Source organism: Phyllobates terribilis, unplaced genomic scaffold (assembly GCF_046119375.1).
Source record: "Phyllobates terribilis strain yellow unplaced genomic scaffold, ASM4611937v1 Scaffold_7__3_contigs__length_470593459, whole genome shotgun sequence".
NCBI lineage: Eukaryota > Metazoa > Chordata > Amphibia > Anura > Dendrobatidae > Phyllobates > Phyllobates terribilis.
In genome coordinates this window covers 275,441,805-275,460,491 of record NW_027362767.1, presented here as the reverse complement: position 1 = coordinate 275,460,491, position 18,687 = coordinate 275,441,805, and the positions used below count along the sequence as shown (strand labels likewise).

Below are 18,687 nucleotides of genomic sequence, written 5' to 3'. Positions count from 1 at the left end.
TGCGCGCTATTAGGGAGAATAAATGGTCACTGCTCTCCATGCACACAGTCCCGGCGTGGGGAGCAGTGACTATTCCGGCACAGCATTCTCGGTGAGAACCCTGAGGAGGCAGAGCGGGACACAGCGATGGAAGAGAGAGGAGGGGAGTATATTTGTTTATTTTTTTTCCTGTGCAGCGTGATGGGGAACAGGGGGTGCCAAGCATACCAGGATGAGGTGGGCCACACATACAGGGATGAAGGGTGCCATACATACCAGGAAGAGGGATGAGAGGGGCCATGCATACACGGATGAGGGGGGGCATACATACAGGAATGAAGGGTACCAAACATACCAGGAAGAGGGGAGCCATACATACAGGGATGAGGCATGAGGGGGGCCATACGTAGTCTTATAGTCCGAAAAATACGGTATATAGATATATGTCTAATATGTAACCACAGGATGACAAGGAGTTAGGTCACGATCACACAGTCAGTATTTGGTCAGTATTTTACATCAGTATTTGTAAGCGAAAACCAGGAGTGGAACAATGAGAGGAAAAGTATAATAGGAACACGTCACCACTTCTGTATTTATCACCCACTCCTGGTTTTAGCTTTCAAATACTGATGTAAACTACTGACCAAATACTGAACGTGAGTGGGGAAAATGAGAACACGTACTATTACTACAAAAGTAGTGGCGATTCCTGTGAAGCTGGAATGTAGTAAGGGACTATTTCAACACCGCCATGGGGAAGGAGACTGTAGATGCAGTGATGCGGCCCGTTGAGCCTATGAAGAAGAGGCAGCTGCTGTCACATGGGCCGTTTCTGAATCCCTCCCACAATCTCTCCTGTTCAGTACGATGTGATGGGATTAAGCTTAACAAGAAATCATATAAAAAAGTATTTTTTAATCATGTTATCCACTTTAAACATTTCTCTGTGAACATTTATACCCGTTTAGGGGCTTTTATCAGCAAAGTTGGTCATGGCACAACCCCTTTAAGGGATTCTCCACCTTTTGAAAATGAAAAACAAATATAATAAAACACTGGCAATCAGGTGCAGACGCCCCCAGTCTTGATAAGCAGCCAAATATGACAGATGCAGCAGGAGCGTGCCGTACTGCAAGCATCAGCAGTCAGGGTACAGCCATAATGCTGGTGGTACGCCATGTGACCTCTGAGGGCACTGACTGGCTGAAGTGGTGGTCTGCTTTTACAAACAGGAGGTGTCTGCGATCGCATGGGAGCAGCAATTCTTCCTTTGAATTTTTTTCCAGGCGTTTAAGAACCCCTTTAACAGATGGAAATAAATGCCCCTCATCTGCTCCTCAGACTCAGATGTGTGGTGACCATGAGCTGCCGCTCTTATGATTTAATAGCATGAGGTAATGGAAAAGTAAAAAAACATCTCTGTAAAAATACACATCACAGATTCCAACAGCTGCTGGCAGATCATAGCCAACAAATGACACCGCTGATGTGGTGCGGTCATTACACCAACGTCTCCCTGGAGTTTCTCCACACGACACCCCAGGTCGCCTGTTCCTCGTACTACTGTGAGCAGCCTGTGTAGCCTAAACCAACTCCCATGGCAGCAGCGTCTCCAGACTTGTCTCCATCGAGCACATCAGGGACATCATTGGTCGGTTATTACACAGCAGCGGATTCTGATGATTTGCCCAAGTGCATTCAGCGGCAGAACCTTCCTCAGACGACCATTAATGACATCAGTGACAGCAGCCGAGGCTGGAAGTGCCGGGATTTCTGCATGAAGCTCAGACTCCATACTGGATACATTCTTGAACTTTTTCCCCCTCATTTTTCCACCATTTGCAGAACAGTGACATCCTGGGATTTCCATTGTTCCACCATTTCTTCTTGGGGATTTAATGGCAGCGTTGAGGGGAATATATTGTATTTTATTGCTCTTAAATTCTGCACTAGTCAAATCTATAGGCTAAAAAAGAATCACTAACTCATAGACATTCACTTCTATTCCGAACCAACAGAAAATGGAGCTTGAGCATGTGTCCAGGGGTCACTGCTCGGCCCATTCACGGTACAAGATATCACCAGGTACTTGTCTCCACACCCAAAGCCATTCTCAGCTTGGCCTGTGCAGATCAGAGGTGAGAACATGGGCAGGAGCTCGTCTCGTCAGCAGAAAGATGCAGCTATTGCCATTTCTAAAGTTACCTGATGGCTGCCAGAGTTAGAGTGTCAGCCTGCACACATCCTGGCCCATGTTAGTCTTTCTGTCTATTAGGCTTTGTGCTTGCGCTAATTTACACCTTCATTATTACTCTGAAAATTCAGTTTTTCACCTCAGTATAACACACTCAGTTTCCATTCTTAATGAGATGCTGGGGCTTGTGACAGCTCACGTGATCATCCACATCAATGTCTGGGATGTCGTCTTCAGAGAAGCTGATGTGCAGGCAGGTGTCACTAGCCGTGGAGAATGGTAGGGTAGGCTCGTTGCTCCGAGGCTTCTCCAGCCCACTGCACGTGGTCTCATCCGGTACAATGGTGGCGGTATCCTCCAAGTTGTCATAACTGCCAGTGATGGAGAGAAATGTTCCATTATCGTCTGTGCACATCTCCTGCAAAGACTGTAAAGGGGAGAAATCTCCGTTCTCAAGGTACGGTAAGTAGCAGTTTCTGTAGGGTGGGTTGGGGTCCTCAAGAGAGGAGGGGGTGACAGCACAGGACGTGATGGTGGTGAAGCTGGTCAGGATGGTGCTGTTCTCTGATGACTTGGACTCTGCTGCTTCTCCGAGGTAGATCTTCGATAACCTTTTCCTGGCGATTGGTGGAGGGGGAGGGATCAGCCTTGGAATAGAAGGAAGAGGCCTAGGAGATAGAGGAGAACGTCTGAGGATGAGGCTCAGTGGCAAGGTGACATGTATGAGATGTTACTGGACCCAGTGGAAAGCAATGTCCATATAAAAACCAACCTAGAAACCAACCTTGAGCGGATCAGTGACCGCCCGGCTTCAGCAATATTTCACCCTAAATAGCCCTTAAAAGGAATGTGTCACAATTTTTATAGTAATTATATAAACAATTATATTTAATACAAAATGAAAAAGTGTTTTAACTATTTTTTTGCAGCCGCTCGGGCGGCCATTTTTATTTGCTGGTGTGCAAGTGTCTGAGCATGATACTTTTACACCACAAGTATCGCATGCCGACGGGCAGAGGAGACTGCGGTTGGTATCTGACCACATCTCCTACATTGTGGCTGCTTCATTTGAATTGGGCACAACCTCCCTGATCTGCAGAGTCCACAGCTCTGGGAGGAGTTAGGCGCCATATTGTTGTCCAGAGCGGTGATCTGAACTACAATTTTCCCGTCACTACTCACAGTATTTAAGAGTGCTGCGGTGACAGGAGGTTCGGGCAGCGGCAGTGAGTACATGTCGGTAGACTGGCAATGTACTACAAATACCAGATTAGCAAGCTGTTCTGACTGGTGGAGGACGTAACCTTTACAGTCCCGCTCTGAAGGGGTAGAACAAGGCTTCGGGCATGGACTTCTGCCAGTGGAGAGAAGAGCTCAGTATCATGATAGTAGTGCAATGTCAGGCTCTGCTCAGTGTAAAGCCTCATTCAGATGTACGTAATGCAAGGACATCTGAAAGAGGCTTTACACTGGCTGAGTAGAGCCACATATCTAGTCCCATCATGTGTGATACAGTCTGCAGAGCAATATATCTATTCCATCATGTGCAACAATCTGCTGCACCATGTATTTAATCCCATCACGTGTGATGCAGTCCGCTGTGTCATGTATCTAATCCTATCACATGCGATACAGTGAGCATGTTGCACAGCCTGAACTAGCAAAATTGGCGTTGCCGGCCATCCTGGTTACACCATCCACATCTCAGTATCACAGTGTAGTCACCAACAAAATGTCTCTGCACTTTTTCTCCCTATAATGTGCCTGTGCTGAGATAATCTTATAAATGTGCCCCTGCTGTGTAAAGGCCCTGTCACACTTAGCGACGCTGCAGCGATCCCGACAACGATACGACCTGTCAGGGATTGTTGCTGCGTCGCTATGTGGTCGCTGGTGAGCTGTCAAACAGGCAGGCTCACCAACGATCAGGGGAGCAGCGACATCGTGGAAAGAATCTTTCCACGATGTCCTGCTCCTGGTTACGAGCCTGCTGAAGCAGGAGCAGGCTGGTAACCATGGTAAACATCGGGTTACTAGGGGCACACGCGCACCTAGTAACCCGTTGTTTATCATGGTTACCACTCTGCTACAGTGAGCTGGAGGTTACCGCTCACTTTAGCAGGCTCGTAACCATGATAAACAACGGGTTACTAGGTGCGCGTGTGCCCCTAGTAACCTGATGTTTATCATGGTTACCAGCCTGATCGCTGGTCCCGCTTGTCACACACAGCGATGTGTGCTGACCAGCTGGAGAGCAACGACCAAAAAATGGTCCAGGACACTTTGCAGCGATCAGCGACCTCACAGCAGAAGCCTGATCGCTGCAAAGTGTCACACATAGCGACATCGCTGGTGAGGTCGCTGTTGCGTCACCAAAACCGTGACACAGCAGCGATCTCGCGAGTGATCTCGCTATGCGAGATGGGGGCTTAATGGCTGTGTCTTACCGTGCAGGAACATAGTCTGTTCATACCACAGCTCCTGGGCAGGGGAGGAAGCAAAGAGTATACAGACACTACTGCAGGGGATCGCAGCTGCAGAGTTCTGAGGTAAAACAAACATTTCATTGCCCGTTTTAAAACATGTTTTACCACACAGAAAGACTCACCTGTGATCCCCTGCTGTAATGTCTGTATAATCTGTTTTCCTTCCTTCATTGCCCAGGAGATGTGGTATGATCAGACCACGTTCCTGCACCGTCAGACACAGTCATTACACAGTACACAGTGAAATTATTATTCCAAGGTCTGTTAAAGTGCACTATGTTTGTGAGACAACCCCTTTAACCACTTACTGATGCAACCAAGTTTTGCCCCCCCCACCCCCCCCCCCCCACCTTTCATTTGTCCCTCCTTCCAAGAGCCATAACTTTATTTTTCCATCACCTTTGCCGTATGAGGACGTTTTTTTTTGTGGGGCGAGTTGTAGTTTTGAATAACAGTTCACTTTACCGTATAATATATTGAAAAAAATTCCAAGCGCAGTGAAATTAAAGGCATTTTGGACTTGTCATACAATCCTTTTCTCTTTGGGCGCTTTCACATTGCGTTCAGGCACCCATTCGTTGGTCACGTTGGGGCTTAAGGCCGAACCCCCTTCAAAACAGGATTTGGGCGTATGCACCGACGGGGCCATAGACTATAATGGTGCCAACAGAGTAAGTAAAATGATTTTCGGACATGTATGACTACTGGAGACAGACACCCAGACGCAGTGTACTACATCCAAGTGTCTGCCTTCTGTAGGTTTACATGCCCGAAAATGATGCACAACAGAGTGCATGTTCACTCTGTCGGCACCATTATAGTCTATTGCTCCTTCAGCGCATACACCCAAATCCCATTTTGGAGAGGGGCTCAGACGCAAGCTCTGACAGGACCAACAGGTGAGAAAACAGTGTGAAAGCACCCTTTGCCTTCATTGGTGGACACAAGCACCATGGGTGTATGCTGCTGCCACCAGGAGGCTGACATGGAGAATTACAACCCAAGAATAAAACTCTGCTCCCCTCAGTTGCTGCACCCACCGGCTGGTAACCAGGCTATTCAGTTACTGAGAAAAGCAGAAGGAGAAGCAGAATTGTTTTTATTAACATATACACACCCAACAGAGCAACATGAACAAAAGGGAGGCTGCTGTGTCCACCATGAAGGTTAAGATAAAGGGATTTTATGGCAAGTACAAAAATCCTCTTTTCTCGAGCACTTCATTGGGAGGACACAGGAACCTTGGGATACTATCCCACAGCAGTCCCTAGGGTGGGAAACATGTATAAATGTGTGAGACAAATCCCTCAGGAGATAATGTGAAAGAAAATGTGAACGGGGTGAAAATGTGAACGGATGACCAAGTAGCAGCCTTACAAAGCAGCGACGTCGATGCCTATTGGCGAAGAGCCCAGAAAGCTCCAACTGCCTGAGTGGAATGGGCCATGAGCCCTGACCACCGGAGGGGAAGCTTTGTTCTTGGATTCGTTCTGCCATCCTAGAAGCTTATAAAGCCAGCAGGTAAAATGGACGCTTGGCAGAGAGACCTTGGTGAGGACCTTCTAGAATGACAAACAGCATTTGAAGGAAGCAGTCATTTTCAGGTAGTGACCGCTCTGACCAGATCCAAACATTGTAAGGACTTCTCCAAAAGGGCAGGGGAAGGAAGAACGATCTCTTTGCTAAGGTGGAAGGAAGAAACCACTTTGGGAAGGGACAAGTTCCCACGACGCAACACTACCTTGTGCAGGTGAAGGACAAGAAAAGGAGAGCAGGAAGACAGGATTGCCAATTCAGATACTCATCTGATTGAAGAGATAGCAATCAGGAACGTGACCTTCCAGGAGAGCCAGAACATTGGTTCCAAACGAGGGCACTGTAAAGCGCTGAGCAAAAGCACACGATCCAAGGGAGGCCACAAAAGAGGAACAAAGTCCGCCACACTCTCAAGATAAGTTCTGACTTGAGGTTTTGGAGCCAGATCTTCCTGGAAGAGAATAGATAGGGCCGAGACATGGCTCCTTACAGAACTGAGGGCTAAGTTTAATTCGAGACCACCTGCAGAAGACTGCTCCTCAACAAAGAAAGCTGGTGTCCAATGTCACAATCTGCTAGGGGATAGGAAGGGAGGAACAACCCAGAAGAATGAGGGGGAAAATCCAGCCACCATATCAGGGACTGTCTGACATGGGGTAAGATAGAGAAGGATCGAGGAAGAGGACAGACTTGTCCTAACGGGAATGCAGAGCCAGCTGTGGAACTAAAAAAAAAAAAAAAAAATGACATCACAGCCACTTTGCCGAGGATACCCATGTAGAAGCGGAGAGGAAGAGATGGGCGGCTCAGGGATTAAATGCCTGTTTGCAGAGCAGACAGCTTGTCTTCTCCAAGGGAAACTTTTACTTGGACTGTGTTGAATAGCATTCACAGGAAGATGATGCACTGAGCTGGGATCAGAGATGACTTTGACTGATGATCCATCCGAAGAAAGACAGTGTCTAATGTGATCTGCAGGCTAAGTTCTCAGAGTAGGAAGAGGCTTTGACCAAGATGTCATCTAGGTAGGGAGTGACCACTATCTTCCTGACAGGCAGAAGAGCCATGAACTTTGAACATCCGGGAAGCCGTGGCCACAAATTGAAGGCAGGACTGATTGACAGCAAAACGGAGAACCTTATGATGCGCTGGGAAAATGGGAATGTGGAGATCGGCATCCTGAATGTTCACCGATGAAAGGAATTCTCTGGGTTCCATGGAGGCAACAACTGAGCGGAGAGACTTCATCTTGAATCAGCAAAGCCGGACACTCTGGTTCAGAATCTTGAAAGAAGCACTCCCATTAATTTTTTCATTCATTAAATGTATGTAATGTAGTGCGAGTGTATTAACATACTCACAAACAGCTGCTTAGGCCGGTATTCAGCGCTATTCTGCTCCTCTTCTCACTCGCTGCAGATTGCCCGGGTCACATTGAACTCTGCCTGACCCAGAAGTGGCCTTTACAATGCAAGTCTATGGAGTTTTCAGAACAAGGCTCCATAGACTTTCAGTATAAAAAAAGACTTCCGGTTCACACAGAGTATAGAGTGAGCAGGCTAGTCCCAATTGCAGTGACGTCACTCAGAAGCAAAAAAGAATGTCGCTGGACACCGGAGAGGGCAGCGGTAGTTGAGTACATGAACATACACACACGATAAAAAAATAAATTTAAAAAAAAAAAAAAAAAACCTCAATGGGAGGCTTCTTTAAGTCCAGAATCGGATGGACTGAGCCATACTTTTTTAGGACAACAAAAAAGTTTGAATAAAACACCTTTAGATTGATCCCGGGTGAAACCAGAACAATGAAGCCTGACTGGAGAAGAGAGGTTATGGCTTGGGAAAAAAAAACATCTGCCAAGGAAAAGTCTTTGGAGGACGGTGTGGGGAAAAAATAAAATAAAAATGGAGGAGTGGAGAATTCTATCTTGTAATTGGAGGAAACAATTTCTCTGACCCAAGGTCATTGACAGTGGGAAGTCACACATACAAGAACAGTAGGAGACAAACGCCCACCTGAAGAGCGATCCCAGGTTGGGATGACCAGTCATGCAGAGGAAAACCTGTTGCTTCTGGTCCATGAAGACTTGGCGTGCTGGCTGCACAGACCCAAGGAAGGAGTGGTCTTTCTTCTTAAGGGACGGCAGGTGTCTTCTTGAGGTTAGAAGGGAGCTCACGAAAGTAGCAAAATGAATGAGGCATTAGTTTGGACGAAGATAGAGTAGGTCTCTTCTGCAGAAGCATGGTGTTCTTTCCATCTGTCCAAAATGTATTGCTACCAAAATGCGAAAAAGATGAAAGCCTCAAAAGACAAGGTTTGAGTGAAATTACGTGGTGCAAATTCCATGCCTTGAGCCACAGAATAAGGCAAATTGCCAGCATACTGCTTGAAGGTTGTGCTGAGCAACTATCTGCTTCAAGGGAGGCAGAACAGAGGTACTCACCCACAGGGGCGATCTGGTCCACCAATTCCAAGGAAGGGGACCTGGAGATGACGCCTTGGCATAGTTGCCTTGCCGAAACCTTGACAAACTAGGAGCAGCAAAGGCTGGATGCAGAATCAAAAGGTGGACTTGGCCATGGATTCCATTAGTCTGATCAGTAGGATCGTGGTCCTTGACAGTCTGGACACCGGAAGATCCACCGAGGGAAAGGAGGACCAGGTGGCAATGAGATCTGCAGAAATGAGATAGGAAAGAAAATCTCCACATTTACGTGTGTGAAAATGCTTTTCAGGTTGAGCCCACTTCACTGAATTCGGAGTGGTTAAAATATCACCCACCGTTACACCTGACCGTCCTGTAGAACACAGTCTATAGGGGATGAGAGGTCCACTTCTTTCATAGGGAGGGATTGGTTTACAGTACAGCTAAAATTGTCAACCAGGTCTCTCAGCTTCCCGGTAGGAATCAGAGTGGTGATCCAATACCTGAGATGACCAAGCCTCCGGGGAGGGAGAGTATGATAAGGAGTGAGGTCTCTGAGTTGTGGAGAGAGATTGAGACCGGTATGAAGAACTCATTCTAAGCCGCTTGGACCGCTGACGCCCAGTGGAGTGCCTAGTGGGTCTGGCTTCCTCTGGACAGTGGTTGTGGTACCCAGTGTGGTGGTAGACATGGGTAGCTGTTACATGATAGTGACCAGGATCTAAGATACCTTTTTCAAATCTTCGACAGAGACAATGGCCCAGGCTGGTGGTGAGGGGGGGGGGGGGGGGAGAGGGGAGAGACTACTCATTTTTGTCCCAGGCCACCGAACGCTCTTTGGCAGGAGGCCAGGGCAACGGGGTGCAGGTAGCACAAATCGCCACAAAAAAGTTTGCTTACAGAACATGCAAACAAAGTACATGACTATAATTAAAAGGAGAGAAGAACTGAAGGAGTGACGGGACAAACTAGAAGGGATTTGTGTGTGTCAGAAGGGAGGGAGCCTTGCTGGGGCAGTTGTGTAGGATCCCAGGGTAGACGGTTTATCAGTCCTGGACTGTGGGGCTGAGGAGTGGTCCAGGTGACAGGAGCCGAGGAATCCCTATGAAACCCCGCAGGAGCTGCTGGCTTTGTTGTGGGACGCTACAGAGAGAAGAAATGGCAGTGCCGAGGAAGGAAGAGGAGCGGGGATGCTCCAGAGCAGGAGAATCGCCCACATGAGCGCATGAATGGCCGATGAGGGAGGGGGTGTGGCTTCCACTAGGCAAGGAAATAAATGTGAGGCCGAGGCTCCAGAAGGATGCAGGAAGGGATTGGAAGAATGATGGAGCCTAGATGGACCCTCAGAAGGAAGAAAGAAGGCTGAAGATGAAGAAAAAAAAGACGACAGAAAGAACATCGTGGGGATGTGCTGGCACAATGCAGCAGGATGTGGGGAGAAGAGCCACCTGCCTGTCCTGAAGATTGGTCCATCCATGATCCGTATCCAAGGAGGATTTTCGCGCCATGCACGCTCCTGGTTCTGAGGGGGCGAGTCAGACAGCAGAAAAGGAGCAAGGGCAATCTGCACCAGTGCCATAACGCCAACTGCGTTAGGAGAAAAAAAAAGGTCTTGCCATCCCGGACAAGAGAGGACAAAGTCTTACCCCTGGTAGAACTGTGCTCCCTGTCTTCTGGGTCAAAAAAACGTCGGCCCATCGCCCTCTGTTCCCTTTCTGAAGAGGCAAGAGAAGATTAGAAAAATAAAACATACACCATCTGGCAGAATTTGCTCCAGGCCTGTGCCCCCCACCCCCCCTCCATATCTGCTCCCCAACCCGCCATGGTGCAGACGATGGCGGCAGCATTGTGACTGATTAATGCCTGCACCCATCAGGGCATTTGTGATTATTAACATGATAAACTCTGATCCTGAAGTGTAAACATCGCTCAGGACAGTCATCCACCCGCATGTCTGAACTTATTACCAAGAAGCTTATTTATCGCATTTGGTTGTCACTTTTGGTTTTATGGCGATTATCTAGCAGCTTGATGGTGGTTTTATGACAGTTTTTGAACTAAAGCCAGAAGAGGATTCAGAGGGGTCTGTCTTATATTCCCTGATCAAGCACCTCCTGCCAAATTCACTTCTGGCCGCAGCTCATAAACCTGGGTGTGCGATTCCAACCTGGAGGAGCCAAATGACTAGGGGCTGCGGACGGTGTATGTCATTTAAGGATGAGGATTACACGTTGTCTCCTCTCGGACGGCAGCCATCACACTGCTGATTGACTGACGGCAGCGGATGTGCAGACGTCAGGTGTCGTCTTTCTAGGGGTCAGAGAAGGATGCTCACAGATGGAGAGTCCCTGCTTCCATTTTCCGGATCGTGCCATGATTTGACTTCAGACCGTCATCATCACTTACTTGTCCTCATCTGCCCTCTGTACTTTGGGGACCTTGAAGCCCTCCGCCCGGTGAGTCACCACTGCCTTCCCACCTTTCTCTAGGTTGAGGTATGATTCTCCCATGGTCCCGTTCAGGGCAGGACCTGCATTTTTGTGCACTGATGCTGGGGTCGACGTGGATGGAAGATGGATTTCCAGACTGTACAGTTTCTTCAAGTTTAGGGACAGAGACTGAGCAAGTGCCAAGTTATGTAGAGACCCCCGATGCACTGTAAGAGGGAAAGAAACATATCAGAAGACCCACAAGGAGGAGCGACGACATTGAGCCAAGCACCCCACCACTCAACATCCACGTCACATGGCCGAGTCAAGGTTCCCTCCACATCACCTGACCGTGGCACCCCCCCCCCCCTCCCCAACATCCACATCACCAGCGCTCACTAAATCCTGCCCCCGTAACTATGTCTGGACGTCATGGACGCTCACCAGTGCTTTTGAGGCCAGACCCAATCTCCAGCTCCTTTAACTGTTTCACCAGCAGTGAGACGTGTCGTAACAAATCGTGGTTGGTCAGCAGCAATTGTCGCACTTGGGCCTGAGATTCTATGCGAGCCGTTGTCTCTGCCGCAAGCTGATCCTTCAACAACTGCGCCTGGAAAACAGAAATCACAAGTCACCCCCAAATCTGCTGCAGCATGGGGGATGGTAAATTATCCATCTGGTGGATGGTGATGCAGGTCTGCAGCACCCTTCATGTCCTACCGAACGGCAGGCCGGATGATAAAGGGCCACCCCAAGCTGGATATGGCATATAGCAAGCCAGCTATCTAGTGTATGCCCTAGGCTACGCTCTTCGGGATTACCTACCTTGGGGGGGTCTGGTGTATTCAGCCACATACAGCCCTCTACTGAGAGTGGCAGGCTAACCCTCACCTCATCAGTACGGAGCCATTACAGAAAGCAATGTCCTATAATGCTTGAGCTCAATATCCAGCTGGTTCGCAGCGAGCCCCCGGGTATGACATCAGAGGACCCTCTCTATTACCTGGACACAGTGCAGCTCTTGCATGACTTGGCCGTCTATGACACTCCTTCATATGTATGGGCTTATCGTACACTCACAAACATTCACTGTGCGGCCATGGAAAGTGGTAAAAGGCTCGAGGACTGTCTAGTTCACGTGCCAAATACTGGAGATGGGAGGCCCCTCCAATGGGACTCACAGCTGAAGATGGGAGAACTGGTGACATGAACTAGAGTAGGAATCTAACCAGACTCCTAGCAGCCTGTACATCACTGCGGAGGATAAAGAAGAGCAACCGTACACCAACTGCAGTACAATGTACGGCCAATGGAGGGCATTAGCAACACATTAGAGGTGCAGCTGAAAGAGGTGTCTGCATCCCGACAGCCAGAGAGCCTCAGATACACTGACCGGAGTCTCACCTGCACCACCCCCAGCCAACAGTGCTCATTACTGGATGATGGGAGTAGTGCTCACCTGGGCTACAGCCACATGCGTCTGTTGCTGCTGCTGCAGGAGTTGATGGTAGAGCAGTTGTAGTTGGTGCTGAGAGGCCACCGGTGTCAAAGCTGAGAGAGAAATGGAGGAAGAGTTTGGTGTCTGAAGCTCCTGTGAATGGGACACAGATGAGAACCTGTCAGCATGAAGATCTGATCCTATGCCTGCTGTATGGACAGTCACAACTAGTGTTGAGCGATACCTTCCGATATCAGGAAATATCGTATCGGATTGGATATCGCCGATTCCGATACCGGAAACCAATGCAAGTCAATGGGACACAAATATCGGAATGAAAATAAACCCTTTCTTTCCTTGTAGGTTAATTCTACATGAAGTAAAACAACTAAGAATAATGTAGAATGTATTACGCGAAAAGCCGACAATTCATCAGCGGCATACACCGGTACCCGACAATTTACAACAGAAAGAATAGAGCTTCACACATAAATTAGATAGATAGAAACATGTCAGTCACATATATATATGAAGTACAGTGACAGTGTTGCTTACTGTACTTGTCATTTAGTGTTAAAATAAAGGATTTATTAAAAAAAAAATTGGCGTGGGGCTCCCCGTAATTTTAGTCTCTAGCGGAGGTTAAGCAGACGGCTGGGGCAGATGTTTGAAGCCTGGGAAGGGGGTAATACCCACGGAGCTTCCCAAGCTACTAATATCAGCCCCCAGCTGAATACCTAGCCTTTACTAGCTATTAAAATGGGGGACCCCCTCAAAAAAGTGACGTGGGGTCCCCCCTAATTTAATAGCTAGCAAAGGCTAGGTAGACAGCTGGGGGCTGATATTAATAGCCCAGGAAGGGTGCCATGAATATTGACCCCCTCCCAGGCTACAAACACCAGCCGTCAGCCGCCCCAGAAATGGCGCATCCATAGGATGCGCCAATTCTGGCACTTAGCCTCGCTCTTCCCACTGCCCTGTAGCGGTGGCAGTAGGGTAATAGGGCTGGGGTTGATGTCAGCTTATAATGCCAGCTGACATCAAGCCCAGGTTAGTAATGGAGAGGCGTCTATAAGACACCCCCATTACTAACCCCATAGTCAAAGTTAAAAAAAACAAAAACACAAACACCCAGAATAAAGTCCTTTAATTGAAATAAACACACAATTCTTTATTGTTCTAAATTAAACCATACTTACCATCACGCCCATTCCAGCTGAAGCCAACGATCTCCTGCAATAAAAGAAAAATAATAAAGCAACCTCATCCTTACCTTTCCATGGTTCCCAGGACAGCTTCAGCTCTGCTACATCGAGATGACAGGCTGGACCGCAGCAGAACGCTGCCATCCAGCCTGTCATCCCGCAGACACTGAGAAGCGCAGGCATGCTTGCGCTCCTCAGTGTCTCTCTGTGACGGCATAAAGATGAGCCGAGGTCATGTCCAATGAACTCGGCTCACCTCATGCACGTCACTGACAGCGTGGGAGAATTCTCCTGCACTCAGCGCTTCAGCGTGAGAATTTTCCCACGCCCCCAGCTGCCTAGTTGTACCTGGCTGGACACAAAAATAGGGCGAAGCCCCACGTATTTTTTTTTTTTAAATTATTTCATGAATTTCCTGAAATAATTAAAAAAAAATACGTGGGGCTTCTCCCTATTTGTGTGTCCAGCCAGGTACAACTAGGCAGCTGGGGGATTGAATCTGCGGCGCAGGGAGGCCCAAGCTTTCTGCCCCCCCCCCCCTCCCCCCCGGTGCAAATTGCAGTCCGCAGCCACCCCGGAAAATGGCGCATTCATAGAAGCTGGATGCTGTACCTGCCTGGCATACAAAAATATGGCAAAGCCCACGCCAAAGTTTTTGGGAAAAATTAATTAAAAAATAAATAATAATTTAGGGACTGCGTCTTTATTAACTCCTCAAATGTCATTTAGTGTTAAAATAAAGGATTTATTTAAAAAAAAAAATTGGCGTGGGATCCCCCATAATTTTAGGCTCTAGCGGAGGTTAAGCAGACGGCTGGGGCAGATGTTTGAAGCCTGGGAAGTGGGTAATACCCACGGAGCTTCCCAGACTACTAATATCAGCCCCCAGCTGAATACCTAGCCTTTACTAGCTATTAAAATGGGGGACCCCCCCCCAAAAAAATGATGTGGGGTCCCCCCTATTTTAATAGCTAGCAAAGGCTAGGCAGACAGCTGGGGGCTGATATTAATAGCCCAGGAAGGGTGCCATGAATATTGGCCCCCTCCCAGGCTAGAAACACCAGCCGTCAGCCGCCCCAGAAATGGCGCATCCATAGGATGCGCCAACTCTGGCACTTAGCCTCGCTCTTCCACGCTGCCCTGGTGCGGTGGCAGGGGGTAATAGGGTTGGGATTCATGTCAGCACCAGCTGCCATGAAGCCCAGGTTAGTAATGATGGGCGTCTATAAGACACCCCCATTACTAACCTACAAAGTGTTAAAAAGAAAAAACACACACTACACCTGGAAAAAAATAATTTATTTGAAATAAAACACACAATTTTATTTAATTCTTAGTTTACTAAAAAAAAATAGTTACCTGTCCACGTTCCTGCGCTGATCTCCCATGCACAGCTGTCACATCTGGAGATGGTGACAGCTGTGCATGGCTGCTGTAAGCTCACACTGCCGGGAACACGTCCGCTCCCGGCAGCGGGAGCCACTGACTGAGGTCACCGGAGTGCATTCAGTCAGCGCAGCTCCGGAGACCTCCTTTACGGCACTGCTGTACCGTGGGAATTTCTCACAATACAGCAGGGCCGTAAAGGAGCTAACCGGAGCAGCGCTGCCTGAACTCCGGCGAACCCGCTTATGCAATGACGGGGCTGCTTTACGGCCCCATCATTCTAGCGGCGGCAGCGGTTCAGAGCGGTCACATTCTATGTGGCTGCTCTGAACTGGAGATCTTCGTGGGACACTCGTGGACTACTACGGAGGGGTAAGGATAAGGTTGTGGTTTATTATTTTATATTTTATTACAGGAGATCGATGGCTTCGGGGAATTAGTGTCTAGGTGAGTATAGGTGTAGTTTTTTATTTTTTACTTTATTTTAGGTGGCGATCGGCAGGGACAGGTAATGTATGAACTAATTTATTGTAGGTAACCACTGGCCACCAATGACATGTATTTAAAATTTATTGGGGACACAGTAGGGCAATTTATATAGCAGGATCAGGCTGATGGGAACTACTGCTCCCATCGAGCTGATCCTGCTGGCACGAGTGGACGGGGGACAGACATAGGCCGATGGGAGTAGTAGTGTCACATGGGCCTATGTCTGCCTGCACGCAGACATCGCACAGACACCGCGCAGACACACGCACAGACACCCACACACACCAATCATGACGGGCTGATCGTCTGGGAGGTGTGGCTGACCTGTGCAGCCGTGGGAAAGTTCATGTGAGTTCATGCAATGCAGTCAAGCATGAACTCACATGAACCCTCCGAGGGCACCGCGGCGACTTCAAATGAACAGCTGATCAGCATCACCTGATACCTCAGCTGTTCATTTGAAATAACCGGCGGGAAAGCGCAGCACAGAACGGGAAAGCCGGCGGTGAAGCTTTTTCACTGCCGGCTTCCCCGCCCGGGTCCTTCGCTCGCCGCTCCTTGGTGCTGCGCTCCCCGCCCGGTCCTAACTTACGATCGGGATGGGAGGTGGCGAGGGGAGCGGAGGATCGGGGTGGGAGGCTGCGGGGAAGCAGTATGGGGCTGTGTGATTGTTTAAAAGCCGGCGGCTTTTTACCGCCCGCCGGCTTTTAAACGATCAGGAGAATTCTCCCACGCTGGGATGGCATTCTGATGACAGGCTGGATTGCAGCTGAGCGCTGCCACCCAGCTTGTCATCCTTCAGAGACACTGCAGAGCGCAGGCATTATGGGAACTTCCGATTCCGGTATTCGATATTGTAAAAGTATCGGAATTAAGAATCGGAATTCCAATACCGCGAATATCGGCCGATACCCGATATTTCAGTATCGGAATGCTCAACACTAGTCACAACTAGATGGCGGCACATGAAGAGTGAACGACACATCCATGTCCTCTGAAGTAGAAAATACGCGCACGAGTAAAGCGGCTGTAGAACGAGGAGACATCGAGGCGCCGGTCCTACCCACACAGGAATCGTACATAATATTATATACATACGTTAAATCTATGATACCCCAACATTCACACCAACACCGAGAAGGAAAAGCTGTGGAATTCGGGAGATCACAGGGTGGACAGACAGAAAACCCGGCAATTCAAGCCTCGGCTGCTATGACGGAGGTTATTAATGGTAGTCTGAGGAAGGTTCTGCCGCTGAATGTACAAATCACCAAGATCCGCTGCTGGAGGCTCCTGGGACTCTGGAGAGATGGCCGCATCACCGGTTCCATGACAGATCACTGTAATCCAGAGCGGTTAGTAAACCTAAAATGGAGACTAGAAGGGTCTGGCTACTGGACACTAACCACCCCACCCTACACACCATAATCCCGGGAGCAGGATCGGTGTGACGTTCTCATTTGATCTCCTGATGCAGTTGTCCACGTGATCTCGTAAAATTAGAAGAATGGGGCATAGTGATCTGTACTGCAAGTGACAAAAGACCTCACAACCGAGACTAAAGGGGTCACTCAGTGTCTACTCTACACAAACCATCAGGTGTCAGCGCGACATTGGGCTACGACATCCAGCTACAGGTGTCCACTGACCTCACACGACTGCTGTCAAAGGCCATCATGGTGCAGAGTGAGACAGCAATGGAAGCTGGAATGGAGGACTGTCCTTTTCAGTGATAAGACCTCACTTTTGTCTTGGACGCAATAATGGCCAGAATCTGGTCTGAAGACTACATGGGCAATGCCATGAATAGGCCTTCACCAGGAAAAGTGAAACTGTCCCAGGAGGAATTTCTCCTCATGACAACCCTAGGCAACATGTTCCTCGCACTACTGTGAGCAGTCTGTGTGAGCTAAAGGTGCTCCCATGGCTTCAGTGTCTCCAGACTGGTCTCCATCGAACTCATTGGGACCGTCAATGGTCGGTGATCACACAGGAGCGGTCAAGTAGTGGATCCTGATGATTTGCCCAGGTGCATTCAGAACCTTCCTCAGACAACCACTAATAACCTCAGTGATAGCAGCAGAGACTGGAAGTGCCGGGATTTATGCAAGGGGCTCAGACTCTAGACTGGTCCAGCCAGAGATTGTGAGAATGTTTTCTCTATTCTTCCCTCATTTCCAGATAAGCGATGTCTCCATCCTGTAACTAAGGATAAAGCAGCAGCAGAGGCAATTTGTGAAAGGGGCGCATGTCTCATGGATCCAACAGTCACCAATCATCAATACATCTGCAGCGTGAGACATCACAGATGGTGAAATTAACCTTTTATATTCACCAGTGAAACATTTCAGCGCCAGCTAACTCTTCTCAAGCTCTGGTCAAATTCCCGTTTTAGGTCAATTAGGATTACCATAATTTGTAATATTTGCCAAATGCCAGAATAATGAGAAAGAGAGAAAATGTTTTAAGGCATTTTTATTACTTACTGCAAAGTCAAAAGTTTACATACATTTCATTAGTATTTGGTACCATTGCCCTTAAACTGAATGACTTGGGTCAAATGTTTGGGATATCCTTCCACAAGCTTCTCACAATAGTTGGTTGGAATTTGGGCCCATTCCTCCTGAAAAAACTGGTGTAACTGATCCAGGTTTGTAGGTGCCTTGCTCGCAGCCTTTTCAGCTCTGCCCATAAATTTCCAATAGGATTGAGATCAGGGCTTTGTGATGGCCACTCCAAAACATGGACTTTGTTATCCTTAAGCCACTGTGTTACCATTTTGGCAGTATGCTTCAGGTCATTGTCCATTTGGAAGACTCCTTTGCGCCCAAGCTTTAACTTCCTGGCTGATGTCTTGAGAAGTTGCTTCAGTATTGCCATATAACCTTCTTTTCTCATAATGACATTTATTTTGTGAAGTGCACAAGTCCCTCCTGCAGCAAAACAACTCTACAACATGATGCTGTCACCCCCCATGTTTCACAGTTGGGATGGTGTTCTTAGGCTTCCAAGCTTCTCCCTTTTTTCTCCAAATGTAACGATGGTCATTATGCCCAAAAAGTTCAATTTTAATTTCATCAGACCACAGGACATGTCTCCAAAAATTAGGGTCTT

General features: G+C 48.3%; 1 protein-coding gene across 3 annotated transcripts in view; it reads right to left on the bottom strand.

The window, feature by feature from the left end:
• Positions 1–880: 880 nt before the first annotated feature.
• LOC141154627 (carboxyl-terminal PDZ ligand of neuronal nitric oxide synthase protein-like) overlaps positions 881–18,687 on the bottom strand; it is a 43,274-nt gene continuing 25,467 nt past the window's right edge. For 2 of the 3 annotated variants that reach the window (XM_073640841.1, XM_073640842.1), the window contains exons 9-12: positions 12,515–12,646; positions 11,500–11,665; positions 11,033–11,282; positions 881–2,844 (exon numbers count right to left, since the gene is read on the bottom strand). In XM_073640841.1, the coding sequence (XP_073496942.1) occupies positions 2,331–2,844; positions 11,033–11,282; positions 11,500–11,665; positions 12,515–12,646 (1,062 nt within the window). In that variant the 3' untranslated portion in view covers positions 881–2,330. Of the gene's footprint in view, positions 2,845–9,690; positions 10,342–11,032; positions 11,283–11,499; positions 11,666–12,514; positions 12,647–18,687 lie in introns of those variants that run through there. The other variant, XM_073640843.1, reaches the window with a different exon arrangement.